This window comes from Bufo gargarizans, chromosome 3, assembly GCF_014858855.1.
Source record: "Bufo gargarizans isolate SCDJY-AF-19 chromosome 3, ASM1485885v1, whole genome shotgun sequence".
In the NCBI taxonomy this organism is placed as follows: domain Eukaryota; kingdom Metazoa; phylum Chordata; class Amphibia; order Anura; family Bufonidae; genus Bufo; species Bufo gargarizans.
The window spans coordinates 470159377-470187008 of record NC_058082.1 but is presented as its reverse complement, the minus strand read 5'-3'; the positions used below and the strand labels follow the sequence as shown (position 1 = coordinate 470187008).

Below are 27632 nucleotides of genomic sequence, written 5' to 3'. Positions count from 1 at the left end.
GCCCCCTCAGGCTCCTGGGCCTGGTAGCGACTGCTACCTCTGCAACCCCTATAGCTATGCCCCTGGTGCCTGATGACTTTGAAGTCGGGTCCCTGGACTTATGGCACCATGCGCCCAGTGAGGGTTGTGCTATTGTGCTGCTTCATGTCTACTTTCTTGTCACCATGTTAATGTCTTCTTTCAGATTTCACAACTACTGAGACAATATGAACACACACTGAGTGCACGGTGACATTTGTAATATAAAAATACTTTTATTCTTTGCTCTCAGTGTCATCAGAACATAAATCAGCATGCGAGTCTGACAGGTTTCTAAATCTTTCATGATATCTTCTAGTTGTCCGTTCTCGAATCTTGGTGGTGACCCAATACTTCTGAGAATGCATGTATATCTTGCATAACTTAAACTTGCGAATAACAATAAGCACTAGCTTCACGAATATGGGAGATCTCAGAGTGTAAAATATAAAGATTTGAACACCCTGGGTATAGGAGATAAAATAAGAGCATTAGGAACAGTTCAGCAAAATCTAGCAAGTCGTATCAGGAAAATGTAGCATATGGATATCATAAAGAAGGTCCCCTGTTTGGGACCGCCTCCTTTATTAGCTTGAGTTAATTACAGACTGTTTTACATGGTTGGCAATCAAATTTAATACCCAGCAACGAACTGTACACCCTACTGAGAAACTTCACAGTGAACCATTGCCCAGGAGGCCACAAGGGCCCTCTTTATGGCCACCAGTTACAAAAACAAAATGACCTGTTGGTCCCTGTATCTGTTACTTATGTGCCCAGCTGGTCCCTGCAGGTGCCCTTCTGAATTCAGCTGTATCACCATCCTCAGGACACAGGTGTCTCAGACTACAGGCTGTAAGAGGCCTGTGGCATGCACTGCGGATGGTAGCATGGAACGATACCTAAAATAAGTATTTTATTGTCCCTTGGGGGCACTATAGGAGCTAATACTAGGGGTACAATAAAGGGAACTGTCTCTTCATTCAATAAATACTTTTGAGACTAAAAAGTAGAGGTCCAACCTCTGGGACCCCACAGATTACTAGAACATAGGGACTAGGTCCTTTAGGGTCAGTCCTTGTACAATGGTTCTCCTTGCCACCTACTGTGCAAGGAAATACTGGACTAGCACTGCAGACCCTTCATTCTGAGGATTGTTGCCCTTGCGAAAGTTGGACCCTCAGCAATCAGTAGTCAATAGAATATTCTAGCCATACGCTGCACATTTGTTTATTAGTACCATCTACTGTATCACATACTTGTTATAAACTTTTTCTAGAGTCCTTAGATGTTAAAGTCATTTACCTGAGTTGAGCAGCATAAGCAAAATATGAAGCTGAAAATTAAATAAGTATTGTCATCAGTCTCTATGAGCATCAAATAGCCAGCTACCCAGGTGATTCCCAGTAGAGACACGACAGAGAATGTGGCCAATATCTTCTTTAAAAAGGAAATTCTTTTTGTTCTAGGTACAAAACACAAAAAGACAATATTAGTGAATATCTATAATAAACTAGCTAATAAGGATTGTCTAGAGGGTTAGGTAGGGTAGGTAGGCTTTGGTCCCAATTTGGTGATGCTTTATGATGGTGGTACACTTCAGGACGATTTTCCAAAGTATACCTCCAAAGAAAGGCTGCAGTGTATGCCACACAGTGCTCTAAAACACCCATACAACCCTTTATGAAAAAAAAAAAAAAAGTATACCGTGGTATACAGTTTAGGGAGCATCACCGTTTAGCTTTTCTCTCGGCGTGCGCTGCCGTGCTGCCGCCGAGACTCCGCCCCACCCCATTATAGTTAACATGGCAAGAACGGTAGTCCGAGGGCACGCTTTCACTAGCGACAGGACGGATCCGACAGGCTGTTCATCCAACAGGCTGTTCCGGTATTGAGATCCGTCATAGGATCTCAATAGCGGAAAATAAATGCTTCCGTTTTGTCCCCATTGAGAAAAAAACATAACTGAACAGAACGGAGTGCTCCAAAATGCATTCCGTTCCGTTCTCATACCGGAGAGCAAACCAAAATGCTACGGTTTGCTTTCCGTCCTGAGATGCGGAGCAAGACGCACAATGCAAGTCAATGGCAACGGATCTGTTTTCTCTGACACAATCTGGCACAATAGAAAATGGATCCGTCTCTATTGACTTTCAATGGAGTTCATGAAGGATCCGTCTTGGCTTCCCGACCCATGACGTACTACTACGTCATGGATACCACTGCGTTCCGGCAATTTGACGTAATAGTACGTCATGGTGATCGCGCGGGCACTGGAGTGGTGTGCGCGCGATCACTGCAGGGGCCCGGCAGTCCCTGATAGCCGGCCCCTTGCTGTATCTGCAGGCATGCTATTGCTATGCTATGCTATTATTGTGTAAAACTTAAATAAATAAGAAAAAGTAGACATATTAGGTATTGACACATCCATAATGATCTTCTCTATAAAAAAGCCACATGACCTAATCCCTCAGGTAAACAATGCAAACATAAATAAATAAATAAATAAAAACTGCACCAAAACAACCAATTTTTTGGTCCCCTTGCCCCATAAAGTGTAATAATGAATGATAAAAAAAAATCATATGTACCCAAAAATGGTACAAATAAAAACGTCAACTCTTACTGCAAAAAACGAGCCCCTGCACAAGACGATCGGCAGAAAAATAAAAAAAATAGGGCGTTCAGAAAATGGAGATACAAAAACCTAATTTATGTTTTCAAAAAACTGAAACAAACATCATAGAAAGTAGACATATTTGATATAATTGCGTCCGTAACAACCTGCTGATAACATGGTTATAAGGGAAAATATTAGCATTCTGAATACACCGGAGTGACGTCACCACAGGTTCTGTTCCTCCACACAGCTAAGGCTAGTTTCACACTAGCGTTCGTCGGTCCGTTCGTGAGCTCCGTTTGAAGGAGCTCACGAGCGGACCCGAACGCCTCTGTCCAGCCCTGATGCAGTCTGAATGGAGCGGATCCGCTCAGACTGCATCAGTCTGGCGGCGTTCAGCCTCCGCTCCGCTCGCCTCCGCACGGACAGGCGGACAGCTGAACGCTGCTTGCAGCGTTCAGCTGTCCGCCTGGCCGTGCGGAGGCGTGCGGATCCGTCCAGACTTACAATGTAAGTCAATGGGAACGGATCCGCTTGAAGAGGTCACCATATGGCTCAATCTTCAAGCGGATCCGTCCCCCATTGACTTTACATTGAAAGTCTGAACGGATCCGCTCAGGCATCTTGCGCACTTAGAAAATTTTCTAAGTTATTAATGCAGACGGATCCGTACTGAACGGAGCCTCCGTCTGCATTAATATGATCGGATCCGTTCAGAACGGATCCGATCAAGCGCTAGTGTGAAAGTAGCCTGAGATGAAGACAGAAGGAGATGCCGGCTTCGCGATTAAGTGGACTAAGGTGAGTTACATTTATTTTTATTTATTTTCAACCCCTCAAGCAACATTTTAGTAACAATCAGCACCCAGTAATTACATTTGCAGGGGGCAGTGGGAGCCCACCTCCTCTGTCTAACTGCTTAGATGCCATGGTTGTTATTAACTGGTACATCTAGAGAGGGATCGTTGCCCAACTACCTGTCAGTGCTGGACTACTGTGGTGATCATGCAGGCACAGCTCCTGTGTCCGCACAATCACCATGTCGTAACTGTGCAGTACGCAGCCCTGTAGGGTATTGCGATAGTGAGGTCACGGTTACTTAGGCAAACAAGGGTTGCTCTGGGTTACTCACAGTTTTCTTGAAAGACCCTGGGCAGGCGTACAGCAGTGATGGAGAGGCTGGCACAGGAGACCTCTGGGGCACTCTCAGTGTATAGGGACCAGGCCTGATGGTAGATGAGGTGCCCTGGATGTTGCAGGTGTTTAATGTGCCGGGGGCAAGGTCCCTTTAAGATTCGTGACGCCAGTGCCGGTAACGGTGGCACACCGATTTATGATAGGAATAATTGAGGAACACGATATTGTGGTGAACCAGTCTGGGTTCAGTTCCACATGCAATCAAGTTGTTACAGGCAGGCTTTCACAAAATGGCAGGCACAATGTTCTTGCAAGATACTCAGAGGGTTAAAACCATGTTATAAGAGAAAATAATAATGATTGGGTCTCCATCCCGTCTCCTAGCAACCTGTGCGTGAAAATCGCACAGCATCCGCACTTGCTTGCGGATTCTTGCGATTTTCAGGCAACCCCATTCATTTCTATGGGGTCTGCGTTACGTGAAAAACGCACAAAATAGAGCATGCTGCGATTTTCACGCAACGCATAAGTGATGCGTAAAAATCACCGCTCATGTGAACAGCCTCATAGAAATGAATGTGGGCTGCAATGCGCTCAACTCACGCATCGCATCCGCGCGGAATACTCACACGTGTGAAAGGGGCTTTAGGCTACTTTCACACTGGCGTTTCTGGGTCCGCTTGTGAGATCCGTTTCAGGGCTCTCACAAGCGGCCCAAAACGGATCAGTTCAGCCCCAATGCATTCTGAAGGGATAAGGATCCTTTCAGAATGCATCAATTTGTCTGCGTTTGGTCTCCGTTGCGTTTTTTAGACTGTCACTAAAACGCAGCTTTCAGCGTTTTGGTGACCGTCTGACTATGCGGAGCCTAACGGAACCGTCTAGACTTACAATGTAAGTCAATGGGGGACGGATCCGTTTTGACTTAGACTTTTTATTTAATGAATAATGCAAACTGATCCGTTATTAACGGATCCAAGCGTTTGCATTATTCGTGAGGATCCGTATGTGCAGATAAAAGACAGATCCGCACAAAACGCGAGTGTGAAAGTAGCCTTACAGTGATAGGCTATAATGCAATGGCATTGTTACATCCCCTAGTGGGACTGAAAAAGTGTATAATTTAAGGTTAAAGAGCATCTGTCAGCAGTATCAACCTTATTAAAGGGGTTGTCCCATAAAGATGACTTAGCTCCTATCCACAGGAAAGGGGATGAGTATCTGATTGTCGGGGTCCAACAGATAAGGACTCCTTCCTGATCACAACAAAGAGGGCCCGTCCTTCTCTGTTTGAATGGTATAGCAGTCACGCAAGCACGCTGCTGCTCCATTCAGCTCTATGGAGCTTCCGGAGATAGGACCAATAGGGTCCATTCAGACGTCCGTAGTGTCCGTAGCGGACCGCAAAACACTGACACTGCACATCGCTGGCATTTAATAGAGGATTCCTATTCTTGTCCACATCTGCGGACAGGAATAGGACATGCTCTATTTTGCGGGACGGATCCAGACCCATTCTATGGACGTCTGAATGGACCCTCAATCAGCTGCATCATCTTACCTGGCCCTGTTAATCAAGTGGAAGGGGGGGGTGTCCAACACTGCAGAGTGGTAGCCCTAATTTAAATATTTATTAAACAATGATTTCTGTAATGGCACAAAGGATCTGCTAAAGAAAAAATAGTATGCTTTTAATCCTTAGGGTCAGCCCTACCAGCAATTGCTCTCGGTTTAACAGAGTTGATCCTGCTGACAGATGCTCTTTAGTAACATTTTAAAAAAAATATATATATATAAATTTTTTCCACATAAAGGGATTATTAGGCTTTTACTATTGAAGACCTAGCCTCAGGATAGGTTATCAATATGATCAACAGGGGTCCGACACCCGATACCCCCGCCGATCAGCTGCTTTGCCATAGACATACAGCAGCGGACAGAAAGAGAGAAGGGAGACGGCACATGCGCACTGCACGCCATCTCCTCATACAGCTGATCGGCAGGATAGGTCATCAATAGAAAATTCTCGGACAACCCATTTAAGGCCTCATGCACACGACCGTGATGTGTTTTGCTGTCCGCAAATCGCGTATCCGCAAAACACGGATGGCGTCCGTGCAGGTTCCGCAATTTGCGGAACGGCACGCACAGCCTTCAATAAATGCCTATTCTTGTCCGCAATTCTGCAAAAAATGTCCGTTCTGCAAAAAAATAGAACATGTCCTATTATTGTCCGCATTATGGACAAGGATAGTGCTGTTCTATTAGGGGCCAGCTGTTCCGTTCTGCAAAATACGGAATGCACATGGACTTCATCTATATTTTTTGCGGATCCGTTTTTTGCGGACTGCAAAATACATACAGTCTTGTGCATGAGGCCTAAGTTATGTGGCATTTTTGGGTCTCTGGTGTTTGTTTTTTAACAGCATGTAAAAGCTTTTGGCATTTTGCCTCCTTTTTCTCTATGGGGGATAAAACAGCAGAAGAGAATGTTGTTCACATACTGTACTTGTTTAGAAAAGGACGATACTTAAAAAACACTATAAAAAACAGCATGCCATATGGAAAAACGTAAGCAGTTTCTACTGTGTTTTTGGAGTGAACAAAACCCGCCAGAGCAAATATGTGTGTAGGGCCTAAAAGCCAATGCCCAAACACTTGCCTGACCATTCTGCCCCTGATATCTACATATACCAGTTACCTTGTTAGTTCTGGCTTGTTTTTCCAAATTGTTAACACAACTCCTATCACAATGCATATATTCGCTATAAGGATGAGGCCAACAGGCAGGAGAAAAGACCATAGCATTGGCTTTGAAATATCAAACTGCTTTTCTTTATTTTCAGCAAGAAGCCAGCAGCTGTAAATAGGCAGAATAAGCTGTAATTAATATCAAAATTAATTGAAATAGACAAACATGTTTAAAAATATTCCCAAAAATAAGAATCGCCTTATGCCAAAAAATAAAGTATAAATGATTAGTATCATTGTACCCAGCGATCACATAAAAAAGAATGCCAGGATTGTTTTTTACTGAGCCTGCATCCCCAAAAATGAGTAAAAAGCAATCAAGAATACAATGATACAAGTAAAAGCAAACCCAAAAATATAAAAATGTTAGAGCATATGGTGTCACAAACCCTTTTTTTTTTTCTTTTTAAAAAGTTTTTTTTTTGTGTACAGAAGTAGTAAAGATTAAAAGACCTATACATATTTCTTATGGGTACAATGCACAGAATTAGGTTAGCACCTTATTCAGGGGGAAAGGGGGAATTGTGTATTTTTTCCATTTCCCCCTAGAAGTTAAACATTAAATTTTATGTAACCAAAAATGGAAACCATTTCAGCTCAACTAAAAACTCTGAAATGAGCCATTCCACCATTATACCTCCTGGAAATGTATGAATAAACTGACAATTTCGTGTTACCATTACACATGCCAATAGGGTGTGTCCCAAAACACTATGCAATCCTTGCTGACAGTAAGAAAATCTGTTCCACAACGGTTTATCATGGGAAACGCAAGTACTGTATTTTTTCCCCAAAAGTGGGGGGGGATGTCACTGTGTCTTATGGGGTGAATACTGAGCGCTTCCATTATAGCAGCGCTTATTAGTACCGGAGGACCGGAAGGCGTGAAGGCTCTGTACTCACCCCTTCATAGTCCTCCGCTGTCGGTTCTATGGTTGCGTCACAGAGCGCCCTCATGCTGTGCACATCAGGACGGCAGGAGGAAGAAGATTGCCGGAGGTGAGGAGTGGCGGCGTCCTGAGCAAGAGAGGTAAGTGTTTTATTTTATGTGCTCTGTGGCATGGGGGCTGATGAGAGGCATATGGGGGCTGATGACAGGCATATGGGGGCTGATGACAGGCATATGGGGGCTGATAAGAGGCATATAGGGGCTCTTATCTGAGGTCTGATTGGGGGTCTGATCTGAGGTCTAATGAAAAATATTTTTTATTATTGTCCTCCTCTAAAACCTAGGTGCGTCTTATAGGGCAAAAAATACGGTATTTACTGTAAAACAGACATGTCAGAAGAGGTGACAGGTCCTCTTTAAAGGTGTCACCCAGATTTGGGCTATAAATCCCTTTTTTTAATACTTTTTTTGGTCACATTGTTTTTTGAAAGATTATATAGCTTGCCACTGCATGGGAGCAATTGCTTATAAAAATAATGCAATAAATATTATTATTATCTGATTTACATTAAAGGGGTTGTCTCACTTCAGTAAATAGCATTTATGATGCAAAGAAAGTTTATACAAGGCACTTACTAATTTACTTTGATTGCCTACTTTGCTGGCTGGGTTCATTTTTCCATCACATTATACACTGCTCGTTTCCATGGATACGACCACCTTGTTACCCAGCAGTGGTGGCCGTGCTTGCACAATATAGAAAAAAGTGCAGGTATCACTGGTGGCTGGGACTGTGGGAGTACATACAGTCCAACACTTTTGTCTGTAATGTGCAAGCATGGTCATCTTGTTGGATTGCAGGGTGGTTGTAACCATGTGTAACGCCCCAGAGTGGCATTACCACCTTTTTGTGCACCCCCACTATCTTATATGGTTGATTCTGTATCATCTTGCATATTTATTGCCATGTCCTGCATAATGTGTATTCATATTTCCTTATAAATAACCATTTAAGTGTAATGTACCTGGTTCACCAGCAGATGGTGACAGTATTGGCAGAGCTAGTTTCCCTGGAGTGGAACCTTCTATCCATTCCAGCCCTCTCTGGAGAGGGAGGTGTTAGTTAGAAGTTAGTCCAGAGTAGCCCCTGTATGGGGAAGCAGCAGGCCGTCGTCCCTCCTGGACGTCCCTGCAGAGTTTGAGGGTACCCCCTGTAAGGGGGAAGATGTGTGTCGGCCAGCAGAGCACTTTCTGCTCTGCTGGGCCTAAGGGCCCATGCTACAAGCTTCAGAGCCAGGAAGAAAGATTCCCTGGATAAGACAGGGATAAAGACAAAAGATAAAGAAAAAAGATACAGTTCAAGAGGAAGACAGAGTCAGACTACAAAAAGCTAAGTTCGGCAGAGAGAAAAAGTTTCTATTTAAAGGGATTCTGTCACCTCCCCTCAGCCCAAAAACTATTTTAAAGCAGCCATGAAGCACAGCTTACCTGGATTAGGCTGTGCTCTTTTATCTTGAAATCCGTCCAGCAGTTACTGCAAAAAACGACTTTGATCGATATGTAAATGTGTCCTGAAGGTGCCCAGAGGGGCGTTTTGTTCTTCTTAGAGAGCCCAGTACCGCCCCTCTTTCAGTGCCCAGCCCGCCTTCCTTGAACTGTCTAACCGCCGCCCCCAGCCTGCCACAGCCTCTCCTCCCTCTCCTTCCTCTCCTCCCCCTCCCTCACGCCGAACGAAGTCTCGCACAGGCGCAGTACCCACTGAGGGCTGCGCCTGTGCGATCATCAGGAGACTGAGGGCGGCAGCTTCATCTTCGTCACTGGGCATGCGCCGAGCCCAGTGACGTCCGATGTTAGCTCTTTCCCTCAGTCAGCCTGGTAGGATGCGCAGAGGATTGCCGATCGGCTGCTGCACCCTGCGCTTTCTCCAGTCTGCCTGCCACAGTGAAGACGGCCAGCGATTTCTTTCCACACCCTCCCTTCAGGAAAGAAATAAGTATTTGTTTTTGCTCAGTGAAAATGTATAAATTCAGTAAAGCTTTACTTAGTATAATAATACCTAATTCGCCCCAACAAATACTTATTTCTTTCCTGAAGGGAGGGTGGGGAAAGAAATCGCTGGCCGTCTTCACTGTGGCAGGCAGACTGGAGAAAGCGCAGGGTGCAGCAGCCGATCGGCAATCCTCTGCGCATCCTACCAGGCTGACTGAGGGAAAGAGCTAACATCGGACGTCACTGGGCTCGGCGCATGCCCAGTGACGAAGATCTGGGCACCTTCAGGACACATTTACATATCGATCAAAGTCGTTTTTTGCAGTAACTGCTGGACGGATTTCAAGATAAAAGAGCACAGCTTAATCCAGGTAAGCTGTGCTGCATGGCTGCTTTTAAATTGTTTTTTGGCTTAGGGGAGGTGACAGAATCCCTTTAATGCAGCCAACATAGCAGGACTGAAGGAGTACATATATAGCAGAGCTGATTGTGTTTGCCAGCTAAAACTTATGCCAAAATCTGCTGATGACCAAGATAAAGTTTGGAAGATTGTTCTCTGATGTAAGTTAATTCAAGTAAAGCTGTTTTCAACGTTAATACAAGTTTGGACTCAAGTTATTTCATCCTCACCCTTACCACCTAACCATTTCAGTTGCACCGCTGCGGACGACTACACCCGGGGTTCAGGATATCCAGGTAGGAGCACCATGACAAGTGCAGAAGCCGCACCTAAAGGGACACTATAGGCAACCCTTACACCACTCTTGCATTCCTACACCTGGGTACCACCAGTGCTAACTACTTAGTGGGACCTAGTCCCTAATTGCTGAAATGCAACTGGCGTCACAACAAAAACCTTTAAGCACTGATAACATCTTAAAGTGACCCACTGGCTGACGTCTCACCCGTGGCATGCTGCACATGGAAACAAGCAGTTTATAATATGATGGAAAAATGAATCTACCATAGCTAGCAAAGTAGGCAATATGGACAATCAAAGTACATTGGTAACCAGTGATGGTCAGCTTGCAGTGTTCGCCAGCGAACACATGCGGGCTGCCATCTTTAGTAAGGTAGACTCACCCACCCGGCGATGCACAGATAAGTCCTTACCTGTGTCGGGAGCCGGTCTGAAATCAAATGCAGTCACCGGGAGCAGGCAGTTCCGTGAACAGCCCTAAGAAGGCCCCCGGAGGCTGTTCTCGGAACTGGCTTCTCCCGGTGACTGCATTTGATTTCAGACCGGCTCCAGGCACAGGTAAGAGCTTACCTGTGCATCGCCGGACGGGTGAGTCTACCTTACTAAAGATGGCAGCCTGCATGTGTTTGCTGGCGAACACTGTGAACTGACCATCACTGTTGGTAACTACCTTGTATTAATATTCTTTACATGTAAATGCTATTTGCTGAAGTGAGACAACCCTTGAAGTTACAGCCCTTTTAATCCCTGTATCTAAAAGGCTGAAGCTCAGCCTTTAGGCCCTTCATTAACTGCAAGTATTTGATGGTACCTGTGATTGGTCCTTACATTATAGTAAATCTCACTGAATTATCACCTTCATGAAGTATCTTCTATAGAAAAGCAACTTAAGCATACAGTGCTTGTGGCGAAACCAACCTCGCCACGGTGTTTTTGAGGGGGGTGTTTGCCAGCCTCTTGCCTCAGGATTATGGCCCATACTAACTTTAAAGGAGAAGACAGACCGGCCGCACAGCTTAAATCTGTCTTTGGAATTGTATTTTATGTTATTATGCGTTCGGTTAAATTGCATGTTATTTGAGGGTACCCAGATAGCTAATAGTATTGTATTCGTGTATTCTGAGTGCCATTCACCTAATGATATGCACTCAGACTTGAGCTATCTGGGGATATGTTAAATGTCTGTGTTTGCTGTGGGAGTGTGACATTGTGTGTTTGGGTGGTGATTCCTGTCCTGTTGTCTCCACATGTGTATTGGCGATTTCCCTTTGTCCTGAGACATAATTGGATTGCTCCTCGGGTGTCGCCAGGGCAGAGAGGAGGAAACCATGACGCATTGTGGGGATGTGTTGTGTCTGTGTATCCTGAATTGCTGCATATCTGTCCTGTGTCACAGTCTCCCTTCTGGTCCCCTAAGGGCGTGGCCACCAGATGGGGACCTGCATAAATACGGGCGAGTAGCCCTCAATAAAGAGTTCCTGTTTTATCCTTCATCATGTTGAGACTGGTGTTTGGATAACTGATCAAAACTGGGGGATTGCTATATGCTGAAGATTTGCTATACTCCCCTGGCATAACTACTAGCTCTTGTAAGAGCTGTTCCTGCTCTCTGGTTTTAGGAGAGGTTCACCCACTGGAGCCTGGAGCCTTGTCGTAGGTCCAGGGTGGGTAGGAGACGGTGAGATCTCAACCAAGCTACGGCGGTTCGTGGGGTCTGCAGTGCGTACGGTGTCAAGTGGAGTGCTTGGAGTCCTCGGAAAGCACTAGGAGCATCTATCGACGGAGGTACCCGGTCGGGGTGCTAGGAGATCCGTTACAGTGCTGTATACACAAGTCATGACATTGACTTCAGGAGCTCGAGGTTTGGAATGATAAAATGTTGAGCATTATTAGTATACTTACAATTCCTTTCGGTTATAGTTGTTTTGTCCTGGGTACGTTGCTGCAATTGTTATGGCAACAATTATTGCAGGGAGTCCTGAGAACACAGAAAATTAATTTTAATTTAATATTATTGTACGTATATGACAATGCCTCTAAGGCAAGTGAAACATTCTGTGTAATTACCCTGTCCAGGATATCTTGGTCCTAAATGTCCAGACTTTTTATTTATTTTCTTTATAGTTCATTATTGCATAAATTACTTTTAACTAAAGTAAAGTATTTTAAATGGGTTCGACATTTAGTTTTTAATATATATAGTCTCAGATTATAGGGTAGCTATGGAGACTGGACTTTATTTTTTAATTTTTAACATGGTATGTCTCCCATGAGGTCATAAAAGAGCTCTGGAGGGACAATCACTCGATAGAAGCCCAGGTGAAAACAGCACCCACTAGTGACAGTCGTCACTGGCAGAACTGAGCTGGGTATGCTAGGACCCAGTGGCTCTTCTGTGCTGAGAGACACACAATGATCACATGTAATTTGATCTCCTTGTTCAATAGAGAAAGTGGCATTGCCACTGTCTGTATTTACTGCAGGACTCTCGCTAAGCACTGTGTAAGACACTGCCATAGACAACAGTGGTTACACAGCTCTTCCATCTTCTCATTAGTTCCTCATCTGTCTCTAACAGTCCGGAACCTAACCTGCTAGATTGCAGGATCAGATGCTTTAAACCCATTTTGTACATTTACAATGGCAAGGGTTTCAAGCCCAGGACCATGGATGGCACATCCTGGTCCTTATCAGGTTAAAGTGGTTGTCCAGCAGGGAAAAATTATGGGCAAAGGGCTTAATAAATAAAAGTGATAGTCACCTTCTTGATCCTCTTCCACTCCCGTTCCAACCCTTATCAGATCCTCAATGGTCTCTAGTTCCTGGTCCTGTCCTGATGCACAGGCACTGCCAGCAAATGCCCAATCAACCAATCACTGGCATGTTCAGCCATCACTTGATTTAAAGCAAGTGACAGGATCTTATTGTTCTTCAGAGAGGTTAGGTCACAGCTGCTGGCCTTCCAAATATCTAACGTTTGTATGGATAATGTGTCAGATAATACCTTTAAAGTGATATCGACCCTTGAGTACATTTTATTTTATGTAAATTGACTTAAAGGGGTTTTCCAGGATTTTAATATTGATGACCTATCCTCAAGATAGGTCATCAATAACAGATTGGTGGGGGTCCGACAACCAGCACCCCTGCCAATCAGCTGGTTAAAGGGAAGGCCACGCTCTGCGACAGGGCATCTGTCATGGATGATGTTGCAGATAGCTGGAAGTTATGGATAAACATCCGACTGGCTTGATCCCAAACTAAGGAGCATAAAGGTGACCCCTGTAAAACTCTAAGAGCTCACCCTGGCTGCTAAGCACATACAAGGGTCTCAGAGGTAGACGATTGCATGCCCTCATACCTAGACTGTGTGACACCTGAAAACCCTATAATAGTGAGGGGACACGACCACCGGCTCCCTGCACTTAATACGGATGGAGTCAGGGTCACCTAGAATCAAGCCAGCAAGGAAACACAATACATGAAAGGACTTATCTGAACAAGCAGTAACAGAAGTCTCCAGCAGTGATCACTTCAATCCAGGAAGTAGTATAAACCGCAAAGTGAGGCAGTATGGAAGGGAATACAAAGGGAGGCAATTAGTGTAAATAGGTGACAGCTGGGAGAAGGAAAGGAGATGACAAAGTGAAACCAAAACAAAGAACATCATGCAAGAGGTACAGAAGAACGTCTACCAGACCTTCTCAGAGAGCTGGCGATGACAGCATCGGTGAGCAGAGGAAAGTTCAATGGGATGGTTTGTTCCTATACACTTGAATCGGAATGAGCCGTCCCAGTGAAATTAATGGGAAGGGTTGTAATTACACCTGCTCACCAATGTCCTTTCGATGGTGAGCAGGTAAACGAACAAGGGAAGGCTGCGCTCTCACAAAGTGCGGCCTTCCCTTCAACCAGCTGTTTTTGGACCCCCGCCGATCTGATATTGATGACGTATCCTGAGGATAGGTCATCAATATTAAAATCCTGGAAAACCCCTTTAATATTTTGTGCTAAATTTCATAATATATCCTTCTAGTGGCCAGAGTTTTGTTTTTAGACCCAGAGTCTCAAATCTAAAACTTAATTTAAAAGTTAACAGGCTGGCAGCGTGCAGTCACCACTAGAAGGAGCTTAGGAGAATAATTCATTCTGCTTTACATAGAACTCAATAATTTGTTGGTATGCAGAAAGCTCCTAAAATACCCCAGGGAGATTTGGAACTCTGTATCAGAAAAACAAAGCTACTACTTTATTCAGAACAGAACTGCCAGAAAAGTCTCTGTGTCTCTATCTCTTTCCCCTCCTTGACTCTCCAGAATCGAATTACACAAAATTCAAATCCTGAAAAATCAAATTTCCAAATTTTTGATTCTAGTTCTTATTAAACATACATAAACAAATAACAATAATGTAAACTATAGAAACAGATATAGATAATTTACCCCATCCAATTACAAGTGCACTTGTTATAAAATGCTCAGGCAAATAATGAGAGGCAGTAATAATGCGGAAATAAAATTCCACTCCCAATAGTGCCGTCAGTACAAATGTTGTCAGTAGGAAGTAGTGCTGCAGAGCAGCCAGCCCCGTACACATTCCATCATACACCTTCTCTAGGTCACTCCAAAAAAAGCTGTTTTCTGAAGAATCCTGGTTTGGATTTGCAGAGACAACTGTGTATTCTGATGTCTCCATTGCAACAATAAAGAGGATGTAGAAGATCAGCAAAGATGAGCAGAAACTTATCAGAATCCATGAAATTGACTTTTTCTTCCTGGAAATATAAAGTGGTCAAACAGAAGTGATGAATGGAAAATTCCAACTGCAAATATAAACCAATGTGCATATATAGAACTGTAAAGAAAGTAATAAATGACAAAAAGAAAGCATTTAAATCACTAAAACAGGAGGGTAGCGAGGAAGCACTAAAAAATGATAAAGGAAAAAAATGTAAAAAACTAATAAAAGCAACCAAACTCGAGACCAAGAGATTAAATGCCAAAGAGAGCAAAACTAACCCTAAAATGTTTTTTAATTATATAAATGTTAAAAAGTATAAATCTGAAGGTGTCGGCCCTCTACAGAGCAATGACGGAGGAGTTGCAGAGAGCGATGAGTAGAAAGCAAAGCTGTTAAATATTTTTTCTCCAATGTATTCACTGAAGAAAATAAACTGTCAGATGAAATGCAGAATGTAAAAGTTAATTCCCCATTACAAGTGTCCTGTCTGACCCAGGAAGAAGTACAGCAGCGTCTTAAAAAGATTAAAATAGACAAATCGCCAGGACTAGATGGCATACACCCCCGTATCCTAATGGAATTAAGTAATGTCATAGCTAGACTCTTATTTTTGATATTTGCAGACTCTATACTGACAGGGAGTGTTCCACAGGATTGGCGCATGGCAAATGTGGTGCCAATATTCAAAAAGGGTCCAAAAACAGAGCCTGGAAACTATAGGCCGGTAAGTTTAACATCTGTCGTGGGTAAATTGTTTGAAGGTTTTCTAAGAGATGCTATCTTGGAGTGCCTCAATGAAAATAAGCAAATAACACCATTTCAGCATGGCTTCATGAGGGATCGGTCATGTCAAACTAATTTAATCAGTTTCTATGAGGAGGTAAGTTCTAGACTTGACAGCAGCGAATCAATGGATGTCGTATATCTGGACTTCTCCAAAGCATTTGACACTGTACCACATAAAAGGTTAGTATATAAAATGAGAATGCTCGGACTGGGAGAAAACGTCTGTATGTGGGTAAGTAACTGGCTCAATGATAGAAAACAGAGGGTGGTTATTAGTGGTACACACTCAGATTGGGTCACTGTCACTAGTGGGGTACCTCAGGGGTCAGTATTGGGCCCTATTCTCTTCAATATATTTATTAATGATAGAAGTCTTGCATAGTAAAATATAAATTTTTGCAGATGACACTAAACTGTGTAAAGTAATTAACACGGAAGAGGACCGTATGCTGCTACAAATGGATCTGGATAGATTGGAGGCTTGGGCAGATAAGTGGCAGATGAGGTTTAATACTGACAAACGCAAGGAATAATGTAAGTCACCCGTACATACTAAGGCTCCATTCACACGTCTGTGGTGTGTTGCGGACCCCCAAATTGCGGATCCGCAACACACCCACCCGGCACCCCTATAGAAATGCCTATTCTTGTCCGCAGCTGCGGACAAGGATAGGACATGTTCTATCTTTTGCGGAGCTGCGGACCCGAAGATCGGGGCCGCCCTTCGCAAATGCGGATGCGGACAGCACACTGTGTGCTGTCCGCATCCATTCCGTCCCCATAGAAAAATAATGGGTCCGCAACCGTTCCGCAAAATTGCGGAACGGATATGCACCCATTTGCAGACGTGTGAATGGAGCCTAAATGGTAAAACACTGGGTAACACTGACATGGAAAAGGACCTAGGAATTTTAGTGAACAGCAAACTAGGCTGTAAAAACCAGTGTCAGGCCAATAAGATAATGGGTTGCATCAAAAGAGGCCTAGATACCCGTGATGAGAACATAGTCCTACCACTTTACAAATCGCTAGTCAGACCACACATGGAGTACTGTGTACAGTTCTGGGCTCCTGTGAACAAGGCAGACATAGCAGAGCTGGAGAGGGTCCAGAGGAGGGCAACTAAAGTAATAACTGGAATGGGGCAACTACAGTACCCTGAAAGATTATCAACATTAGGGTTATTCACTTTAGAAAAAAGACGACTGAGGAGAGATCTAATAACTATGTATAAATATATCAGGGGTCAGTACAGAGATCTCTCCCATCATCTATTCATTCCCAGGACGGTGACTGTGACGAGGGGACATCCTCTGCGTCTGGAGGAAAAAAGGTTTGTACACAAACATAGAAGAGGATTCTTTACGGTAAGAGCAGTGAGACTATGGAGCTCTCTGCCTGAGGAGGTGGTGATGCTGAGTACAATAAAGGAATTCAAGAGGGGCCTGGACGTATTTCTGGAGTGTAATAATATTACAGGCTATAGCTACTAGAGAAGGGTCGTTGATCCAGGGAGTTATTCTGATTACCTGATTGGAGTCGGGAAGGAATTTTTTTCCCCTTAAGTGGGGAAAATTGGCTTCTACCTCACAGTTTTTTTTTGCCTTCCTCTGGATCAACTTGCAGGATAACAGGCCGAACTGGATGAACAAATGTCTTTTTTCGACCTTATATACTATGTTACTACTATTTTACTATGTTCTACTGTATATAGGTGATATATTATACATTGTTTACTGGATTAATTAGTATGTAGAGAAAATAAAAAGTTCATTTTCATATACTCTGTTTGAGAATTTTGAATTAGTAGAAGGGGGACCTTTATTTAAAAATAAAGGGGGGAATTTATGAAGCCTGCACTCCAGAATTTAAGTTCCAAAAAGATGAAACCATAGGGCTTTGCCACTTTTGTTACTTTTTTTGTGACCCCAGTGAAGGGAAAAGAAAATAGAGTAACATCACAAGACAGCAGTGTTAGACTTAAAGGGATTCTGTCACCTCCCCTCAGCCAAAAAACGATTTAAAAGCAGCCATGAAGCACAGCTTACCTGGATTAGGCTGTGCTCTTTTATCTTGAAATCCGTCCAGCAGTTACTGCAAAAAACGACTTTGATCGATATCTAAATGTGTCCTGAAGGTGCCCAGAGGGGCGTTTTTTTCTTCTTAGTGAGCCCAGTACCGCCCCTCTTTCAGTGCCCAGCCCGCCTTCCTTGTACTGTCTAACCGCCGCCCCCAGCATGCCACAGCCTCCCCTCCCTCTCCTCCCCCTCCCTCACGCCGAACGAAGTCTCGCACAGGCGCAGTACCCACTGAGGGCTGCGCCTGTGCGATCAGCAGGAGACTGAGGGCAGCAGCTTCATCTTCGTCACTGGGCATGCGCTGAGCCCAGTGACGTCCGATGCTTGCTCTTCCCTGCTGACTGAGGGAAGAGCTAACATCGGACGTCACTGGGCTCGGCGCATGCCCAGTGACGAGGATGAAGCTCCTGCCCTCAGTCTCCTGCTGATCGCACAGGCGCAGCCCTCAGTGGGTACTGCGCCTGTGCGAGACTTCGTTCGGCGTGAGGGAGGGGGAGGAGAGGGAGGAGAGGCTGTGGCAGGCTGGGGGCGGCGGTTAGAAAGTACAAGGAAGGCGGGCTGGGCACTGTAAGAGGGGCGGTACTGGGCTCTCTAAGAAGAACAAAACGCCCCTCTGGGCACCTTCAGGACACATTTAGATATCGATCAAAGTCGTTTTTTGCAGTAACTGCTGGACGGATTTCAAGATAAAAGAGCACAGCTTAATCCAGGTAAGCTGTGCTTCATGGCTGCTTTTAAATCGTTTTTTGGCTGAGGGGAGGTGACAGAATCCCTTTAAAGGATTTTTCTGGGAACCACATATTGATGACACATCCACAGAACAATATGAGATTAGTGAGGGTCTGACTCCTGACATCACCATGATCAGAAGTTACCAATAGCTGATATTCCAGAAGGGAACAGTGTGTGGAGCTGGAACACCACAGCGTTGTACACTGTATGGTGGCTGTTCTCTGGTAGTGCAGCTGATCACGTGAATAGAAACCGAGCTGCAGAAATTAAGAATGGCCACTACACAGAGTACAGATCTGTGGTGTTCCAGCTCCAAGTACTGTTATTTCCGCTAACACCTGTTATCAATATGTTAATCCTGAAAAAAAAACCTTTAAAGGGGCACCAAACTGATAAAACATTGTGCAACATTTGATAAATTTGGTGCAAATTACAGCAAAGTAGTTGTCCCACATTCTGGAGGACCTGGCATGTTCACACACTACATAGGAACTGCATTTCCCCCTGAATGATTGAACATTTTCTTCCAGGTTACCTTGTAGATTGCAGCAGATTGCTGAAGGTCCAAGTGGGACACCCTGTGATCAGATCACTGTTGGGGGATCCTTTCAATGAAAACATAGGGGGAACATTTACTAACCTGTTTATGGTGTAAATAGGTTGCACATTTTGTCGCTAGCCATTTGTGCTGCAAAATGTGCAACATTTCCCATTTCATAAAACAGGGCGTGCCATGGGCGAGGAGTGGGTGGTGCCGAAATCCAGCAACATTTATCTTTCTTCACATTTTTTGACATGAAAAAAGACTTAAATCAATGGGAGCTAGGAGGCTGTTGTAGATATAAGTGTGTCGCATGGCATGGCCAAAAGATGCGCCATATATATCACAGGCGCTCTGCAAAAATTTGATTCGTCCTCCAGAAGCACAGGGGGAACTAAGACCGGGGTACAATACATCAGTCTTGATTAATGTCCTCCCATATTGTCCTAATCGGGCATTCCTTTTAAGTCACCTATTCTGTGTTCACTGTCACACAATGCTCTGCAGCAGCCATGTTGGTGACTCAAGTAGCCTCATATATTGTACGACCCAACATGAGATGCAGTATTCAGCTGCAGCACGTGCTGCGTTACAACATGAGGTACACACTCTGTCTACCCAGGGACAAAAGGCAATTGAGATCCTCTATGGGGATACAGAGGTAAGAGGCTAACAAGCCTTTTCTGTCCCAGAGCATGAGTGAGAGGTGACCTCCCCAGTTTCCATCTTCCCTGAGTTGGAAAACTAAAAAAAATCTTCAGGATTGGTGTTTTTAATAACTTACCTGGCATAGAATAAAAATATAACAGTTATGCTTAGTCCAGTCACAGAAAGCGCACAACCAATCACAGACACAATGTTCAAGGAAGCAAAATTTATGTTTTCTTTAAATTTCTAAGTAAAAAACACAAATATACATATTGGAATATCAGTAGTAATAATTGACCTTGGTGCAGCAATTCCAATGTAGACATAGTAGTTAGTCCATTGTTAAAAACATTTATTTACGGACCACAGGCAATGGCTTTTGGTGTGTAAGATCATAACAGCTTCTATAAGGCCGCTCTTATGGCACAGTGTGCATTTCCTGACAATAGTAAAGGGGGCGCCAAAGGTGCTAATGTGGGAGCAGGGTCATCAATAGAAGAAGCTGAAGAGGGAATTATCCAACCTAAGGCCAGTCCCCCACTGTTGTAATATGCTTCTGAGCAACTACCCACGCTGCTAATTCCTATGACTATCTTGTGTTATGGCACATCCGTTTTTTACACAGAATTTTCGCTAGAACCGTTAGAAAGTAAAAAGGGAAGACATTTAATTAGAAATGCTAGAATCACCTCATTATGTGGTTTATAGATAAGGCTTCCAGCTCTAACAGATGTGATGTGTGAATGGTAGTCTATAAATACTTGTTTATTACGCTCCTACATATGGCAGCTGCAGTTAAATACCACAGATGCAAAACTACAGTGAGCACATCGGGTGTGAAGATTGCCTTACAATGCTAAAACTCAAACCGTAAGGAAAGGAAAAAACATTTCTATTATTACCCCTGCTGATCTATAGAACAACGAGGCTTCTATGCTTGACCGTTCCTCACCATTACTTGGAGATCTCTGTATCTCTGTATAATAGGACTGTAATAAATATGCAATCCCTTAATTCTAGTGAAGGGTTCCCACCAAGCCTATCTCCTGACACATCTATGTGACTTATCAGAATTAAAAAATGAGGCTTCGTGGGCATGTGCTACAATATGCTTATTTGTGCCTATGCTACCCCTAAAATTGCATTTCGCAAAACCACCCGACTAACACTGATGGCATACAGTATTTGCACACTCTAGCAACAGGTTTTCTCACTATCGGGCCTCATGCACATGACCGTATGCATTTTGTAGTCCGCAAACTGCAGATCCGCAAAGTACGGATACCGGACGAGTGTATCCCGCAATTTCTGCGGAACCTATTGCAAAACAGACAAGATTAGAACGTGTTCTATTATTTTGCAGGACGGACATGCGGAGAGCATACAGCGATGAATGGGTCCACATCCAATCCACAAAAAGTGCAGATTAAATGCAGAACAAAAATATGGTCATGTTCATGAAGCATTAAAGAAAAGCAGTGAATAATGGAATCATACATAGTATCTAGAGATATATGGAGCCTAATGTACTTTAGATTTCATTTGTGAGTGGGGGCAGAGGCATAATTCAAAGCTCCTGGGCCTCGATGCAAAATCTGTAACAGGGTCATTTTATGTGGCAGAGGAGAACTTGGGCTCTATCCAACACCAGGGACTAAGTGTGCCTGCTACATCGTTACTGTGTTCCTGAGTGCGGGGGGATGGTTTATTTCTGAACATAATAGAACTAAATTAACATACCATTAAAACAGCAAAGTTAGTTGTATGATGACAGGTGCACTGTAATGATATGATGGAATTAGAAGAGGTCTCATTTGGTGACATCTGGTTTGAAATTTTCTTCTGGCAGCCGGTTGTATTCCATTCGTTCCATTCATAGTCCCAGAAAACGCAAGCATATTGAACCAGAGTATATGATGGATCAAACTATAATGAAATAAATCCAGAAGGAAATAAAATATTTTATTCAGCTAAAAATCCCTTTACAACAGTATCAGCCAAAAGTCATGTTTTGCGGGTCGGCAAATATTTATGCAAACACCCACTACACTGATACATCTGTGGTCAGCAAAACTCAGGGGACACAATAAAGTATAATCCTCCGAAATAAAGCCATAATAAAAAAAATGCACCTGATGATTGAAGCTGAATTCAACATTTGCACGTGCTCTAGAAATACTGGCGGAAATTATCTTCTTTCGAAACCCCAATTTTTTTTCATGTTTAGATGGGAATAAGTTATCATTCTGGTACAGAACAAATCCAACAGTGTCATTATCATATATTTCTGCACGAGAAAAAAAGAAGCAAAAGTTTAGAACATGTATTATTCGTTTTTATCCTGGTATAAATGACCTGTATGTAAATAAAAAAATAAAAACTTTTTAGTGTAATACATTTTATCCTGATGCACTTGGCACCTAATAGCTACAGTACCAGTTAATTCAGTTGAAACAAAATTGAAGCTCATTTCATTTGATTTCCCAATCCCCATCAGCGCTATCTCAGGTTGTATAGCAGCTAGACATATGGGGGAAATTTAAGCACTCTATTATGCCTCAAAAGTATAGTTTGGCTACTTCCACACTATGTCACGAGGGTGTCAAGAACCACGCCTGACTCCGTTATACCCGGGGTCAGGAAGTCGCAGCGGTTGGCTGCGCGCTCTATGTAGAAAGATAGGGCTGTTTCTTTATGGTAGCTTTCTGGGTTTGCTTTGCAACCCTTTTTGTCTCACTCAGGCATTCGTAGCTCCTTCTCCTCAGCTGTTCCTTGTCCAGCACTCCCAACCTCCTTATATTCCCCTCTCCCACTTCTCTGGTTGCCAGATATAGAGCTTCCTGCCTGGACTTCTATACTGACCCACTGGAGCTGTTTTGCTGCGTTCCATAGTTGTTGTTCCAGAACGTTACCCTCCGGATCCCTGTTGGGCCTTTGTGATCTGCTGTTGTCGCCCACCTGGGATTATATGTTTGTCTGTATTGTCTGTCCTCTCCCTGGTGTTTTCCTCTTAGTGTCAGTGGTGCGGACTAGTGATCCCACCGCCCCGTTCACTACCTAGGGCTCATCTTAGGGAAAGCCAGGGTTTAGGCACGTGATCGGCGTACGGGTGAGGAACCCGTCTAGGGACGTCAGGGCTGTCAGGTGCCAGCCGCAAGGTGAGTCAGGGGTCACCACCTTTCCCTCGCCCTTGGGCAGGGCCCTCCCTTTGCGTGACGCCGGTCATTACACACTAGCGTTTTTGCTGGATCCAACAGGGTTCAGCAAAAACGCTTCCTTTACTGATAATGCAACCAACTGCATCCATTATGAACGGATCCGATTGTATTATCTTTAACATTGCCAAGACAGATCTGTCATAAACTCCATTTAAAGTCAATGGAGAACGGATCTGTTTTCTACTGTGGCAGATTGTGTCAGAGAAAACGGATCCGTCCCCATTGACTTGCATTGGGGGTCATGACGGATTTATCTTGCTCCGCATCCTAGGATGAAAAGCAAACTACAACATGTTGCGGTTTGCTCTCCGATTTGGGAGCACAACTAAACGGAACAGAATGCATTTTGGAGCATTCCATTCTGTTCAGTTTTGTCCCTATTGACAATGAATGGGGACAAAACTGAAGCATTTTTTCCAGTATTGAGCCCCCATGACGAATTTCAATACCGGAAAACTAAAACGCTAGTGTGAAAGTAGCCTTAAAGACAAATTACAATGCTTTTAGAGGGTCTTCAGACCGTTTCACTTTTAAAAAAATAATTTTTTTAAAGTATGTTTTACCCAATCATTCTTAATAAGAAAGAGAAAAAATAATTTTAGAAATGTTTTGCTAATTTATTAAAAAGGAAAAACTAAAATTGTGCATAGATATTCAGACCCTTTGCTATGACATTTCAAATAAATTGTGGGGGCTCTAAGTTTAGTTGATTGGACATGATTTAGAAAGACACAGCCCAGTCTATATAAAATCTCACAGCTGACAATGCATATAAGAGCAACAACCAAGCCATAAGGAGAAAAGAACTGCCTGTAGAACTCAGAGACAGGAATGTGTGGAGGCACAGATCTGGAGAAGGGTACAAACAATTCTGCTATACTGAAAGTTCCCAACAGCACAGTGGCCTCTAATTCTTAAATAGAAGAATTTTGGAATAACCAAGGCTTTTCTTAGAGCTGGTTATACCACCAAACTAAGTAATGGACCTTGGTAAGAGAGGTGACCAAGAACTCAATGGTCACTCTGGCTGAGCTCCAAGATCCTCTGCAGATGGGAGAAACTTCTAGAAGGTCAACCATAACTGCAGCATTCCACAAATCTCGGCAGAATGGCCAGAAAGAACCATCTCCTCAGTAAAAAACACATGAAAGTTTGCAAAAAAGAAAAGCACCTAAAGGACTCTCTAACCAGGAGAAACAAGATTATCTGGTCTAATGAAACCAAGATTGAACTTTTTGGTCTCAATTATAAGAGCTATGTCTGGAGGAAATAGGCACTGCTAATCATCTACCCAATATCTTCCCTACAGTGATGCATGGTTGTGGCAGCATCATGATCTGGAGGGTTTTTTTCAGTTGCTGGAACAGGGACACAGTTCAGAGTTAAGCCAACGCTGAATGTGGCAAAGTAAAGAGATGCTCTTTATGAAAACCCAATCCAGAGTGCTTTGGAACTCAAACAGGGCCAAAGGATCACATTCCAACAAGATAATAAACCTAAGCACACTGCCAAGACAACACAAGAATAGCTTAGGGACAACTTTGTAAATGTCCTTGAGTGGCCCAGAGGGAGCTTTGACTTTAACTCAACATCAATCTCTGGAGGGAACTAAAAATGGCTGTCTACCGATGGCCCCCATTCATCCTGACCAGTGGCAGACTGGCAACTTAAAGTGACCCTGGAAAAAAGTAAAAGTGGCCTATTCCAGTTGACAGAAGGTGGGAGTAACACAATTAGGCAGGTTTTTCCATACCATCTGCACTGCAGGACACAGGCATCTTCCAGCCTGAGGCCTTAGATGCCTGCATACCTGTGCCATTTGTATACTGCCTCATAGGCTTCAAGTCTAGTGGCCTGTTTCCTATGAGGGTGAACAGTGAGGCAGAAAGCCATGGGTAATGGTGATACAGTTGAATTCAAGAGGGCACCTGTGGTACACGGCTGGGTACATAATTACCTGATGTTAATTAATGTTGAAAGTGACAGATGGTTACGTACCCAGCGGCCTGAGGAGGACTCGTGTAACCCCCTGGGCATTTGCCCACCTGGAGATTTCCATGTATGATCTATGGCCAGTTCACCCCTGAACCTGATAGAGTTATGAGGATCTGCAGAGAAAAATGGTAGAAAATCCCCAAATCCACAGGTGTGCAAACCTAGTGGCAGCATATCCAAGAAGACTGGAGGCTGTAATCGGTGTCAAAGGTGCTTCAACTATGTAAAGGATCTGAAGATTTTTGTTTTCCTGTACAATAAATTAGCAAAGATGTCTGACATTCTGTTTTCACTTTATCATTATGGGATTTTAAGTGAAAAATGATGGGGATAAAATGCTCACTTTTTCATGGTAAGAAAGGTGATACGAAGTGAAGTGGCCTCCGTTGACCACCAGATTTACAATAATTAACACCAGAACGTTAAATATACATAATAAATTGTTTCTCACTCCAGTGCGCAGAGGATCAAGACTGGCAAGATCTTGTTTAAAAGCTTAAAGTATTACCTGCAGATCGCATTCCTAACCATTTTTATAAATGTTCTATCTCAGGCTGTATGAAAGCTGACGCCACAATTACAGTCTTGGTTTGAAGTTTAGATTCTCTGTTGCTCTTGCTATTTTTGAAAAGTGGGTGGGAATGCTGGCATGGTTAACTAAGTGAGTAGGTATATGCAAGATTTATCAAATGGTGGTACAATCTTATTCCAGTATCGGAGTAACGTAAACACTAGAGTTAAATCTGTAGACATGGTCATTTATCGAACGGGTGTAAAGTAAAATTGTCTTAGTTGCCCATAGCAACTAGTCAGATTCTACATTTCATTTTCCAAAGGAGCTGTCAAAAATGAAAGGTGGAATCTGATTGGTGGCTATGGGCAACTAAGCCAGTTCTACTTTACACCAGTTTGATAAATGACCCCAGTTATCTTTAAAGATGTGCCAAAATGTATCATGCAATGTCGAATAAATTTCCCCCTATGACTCGAAGGCCACTTTACTTCTTCAAGAGAAATAATTATTTAGAAATGAATTAGCCAAGAATTTTGGACCTAAAAATGAATTTGGTATAAAATATCAATTACTTTTCACGCTGAGGTAAATTTTATTGTATGCAACATGTCCACATTGCCTATTTTGTACAGTACATTTCAAAACATCAATGTATTTGATGACATGGAACCACACAGGGTCTCCATTACAGAACTGCACTGGGCAGAAGGTAAAGGTATTCACAACCCTATAGAAGTAAGGTATTTACTTAGTTTAATACTTCTTAAAACTAAATGTACTTTGTAGTTCTAAGTAAAAAAAAAAATAGGTTTAAAGGATAAAGGATTTACTTATTTTAGCAGCTGAAGCCCACAATTTTTGGACAGGAGGAGCTATTTATTTGCCCTCTCAATATAGGATGATCTCTGGCAAAGTTTGATCGGGTCATCAGCTGAAGGCCCCCCTTAATTGACCCAATAGGTCACATAGCCTTAGGTACTTACCTCCTACTGGCTTGAGAAAAACCTGAACTTCTGCTGTTTCATTGAGTACAAACTGTGATGTGTTATTATCTACAATGACTCTACTGGACACCAGATCTTCTGTGAAACCTACGGTATACACACAGAAAGAAAATCATGGAGTATCGAATCCAGATATAAAGCATAATCACATCAGTGACAAAATAATGAACCCTAAAGATTACAATTATGCTGCTGGCTGCTCAGGACAGAAGGACCTGGTGTTTGGTTCCCCCTTCATGCTGTTTATAATAAATTAGGGCCAATTTCCACCCACTGACTTCCTAACAATATATGGTAGTTTCTCTGGAGATGAGAGGTCAACACATCTTTTTCTCTACCAAGTCGCAAAGTGGATGGACTAACATGATCTCTCCAAAGCCACATAGAGGTTATAGGGTCTTCCACAATGCCAATGTTCCCTTGATCACTATAACAGTTAAAAATATTTAGCATTGCATGAACTTAACCCCTTAGTGACAAGCCAGTTTTTTTCTAATCTGTTTTTATTTTCTGATTACAGATTTCTTTATTTTGTTTACTGAACATGATAATAGGGGCGGCCATCTTGCCTATGCTGTTCTTAACAGCATTTAGAAACCATTTAAAAAAAATTCTTTATGGCAGCCCCGTGTCCATAGACACAATGGTCAGGAGCTGACCCTATTGACTTCTATGGGAGAGTTTTCTAGGCATGCTCTGTGACCTGTGCAGAGATCATTGTACAATGAAAGAATAGATAAGCTCTGATAATCACCTATTGTGAATGGAGGATTCTGTCTTATCTATACACAGAGGTGATATCATTACAGCCAGGATTAGAATGACAGATAAGAACTGTAGTAAAGTGATCTGTACAGTCCAGACCAAGAAGTGGGGGTATATTATTAGGCTTCGTGGCCAGTGCGAAAACTGCAGGATTTTATGGTTTTTGTTTAAATATAGTGACATGGAAAATGAAAAATAACATCATCAAAAACTCTTTAAAAATATGTTAAACATAAAAACATGATTTAAACAATAGGTCATTTCCTGATGACACATTTCCTTTTTTTAATGACCAAGAGTTTTATTTTTTCATCGTCACCTTCCACGAGCTATTTTATTTTTCCATTGATGTAGCCATATGAGGGGTTGTTTTTTGCGGGACAAGTTTGTAGTCTTTAATGGTACCATTTTGGGGTACACATAACTTACTGATTAACTTTTACTAACTCTTTCTGGGAGGGGATGGGAAAAACAGCAATACTGAGACAGAGTTTTATGTTATACATT

The 27632-nt window shown here is 43.0% G+C and overlaps 1 protein-coding gene across 1 annotated transcript; it reads right to left on the bottom strand.

Moving 5' to 3' along the window:
* Positions 1–254: 254 nt before the first annotated feature.
* ADGRG7 (adhesion G protein-coupled receptor G7) lies at positions 255–26924 on the bottom strand. Its single transcript, XM_044285752.1, has 9 exons — positions 26879–26924; positions 26340–26447; positions 21762–21916; positions 21370–21555; positions 19766–19875; positions 14711–14878; positions 6477–6635; positions 1324–1483; positions 255–482 (listed from the first exon to the last, which is right to left on the bottom strand). Exons 1-9 carry the CDS (start codon positions 26922–26924, stop codon positions 255–257), a joined length of 1320 nt encoding a protein of 439 aa, XP_044141687.1.
* Positions 26925–27632: the final 708 nt, after the last annotated feature.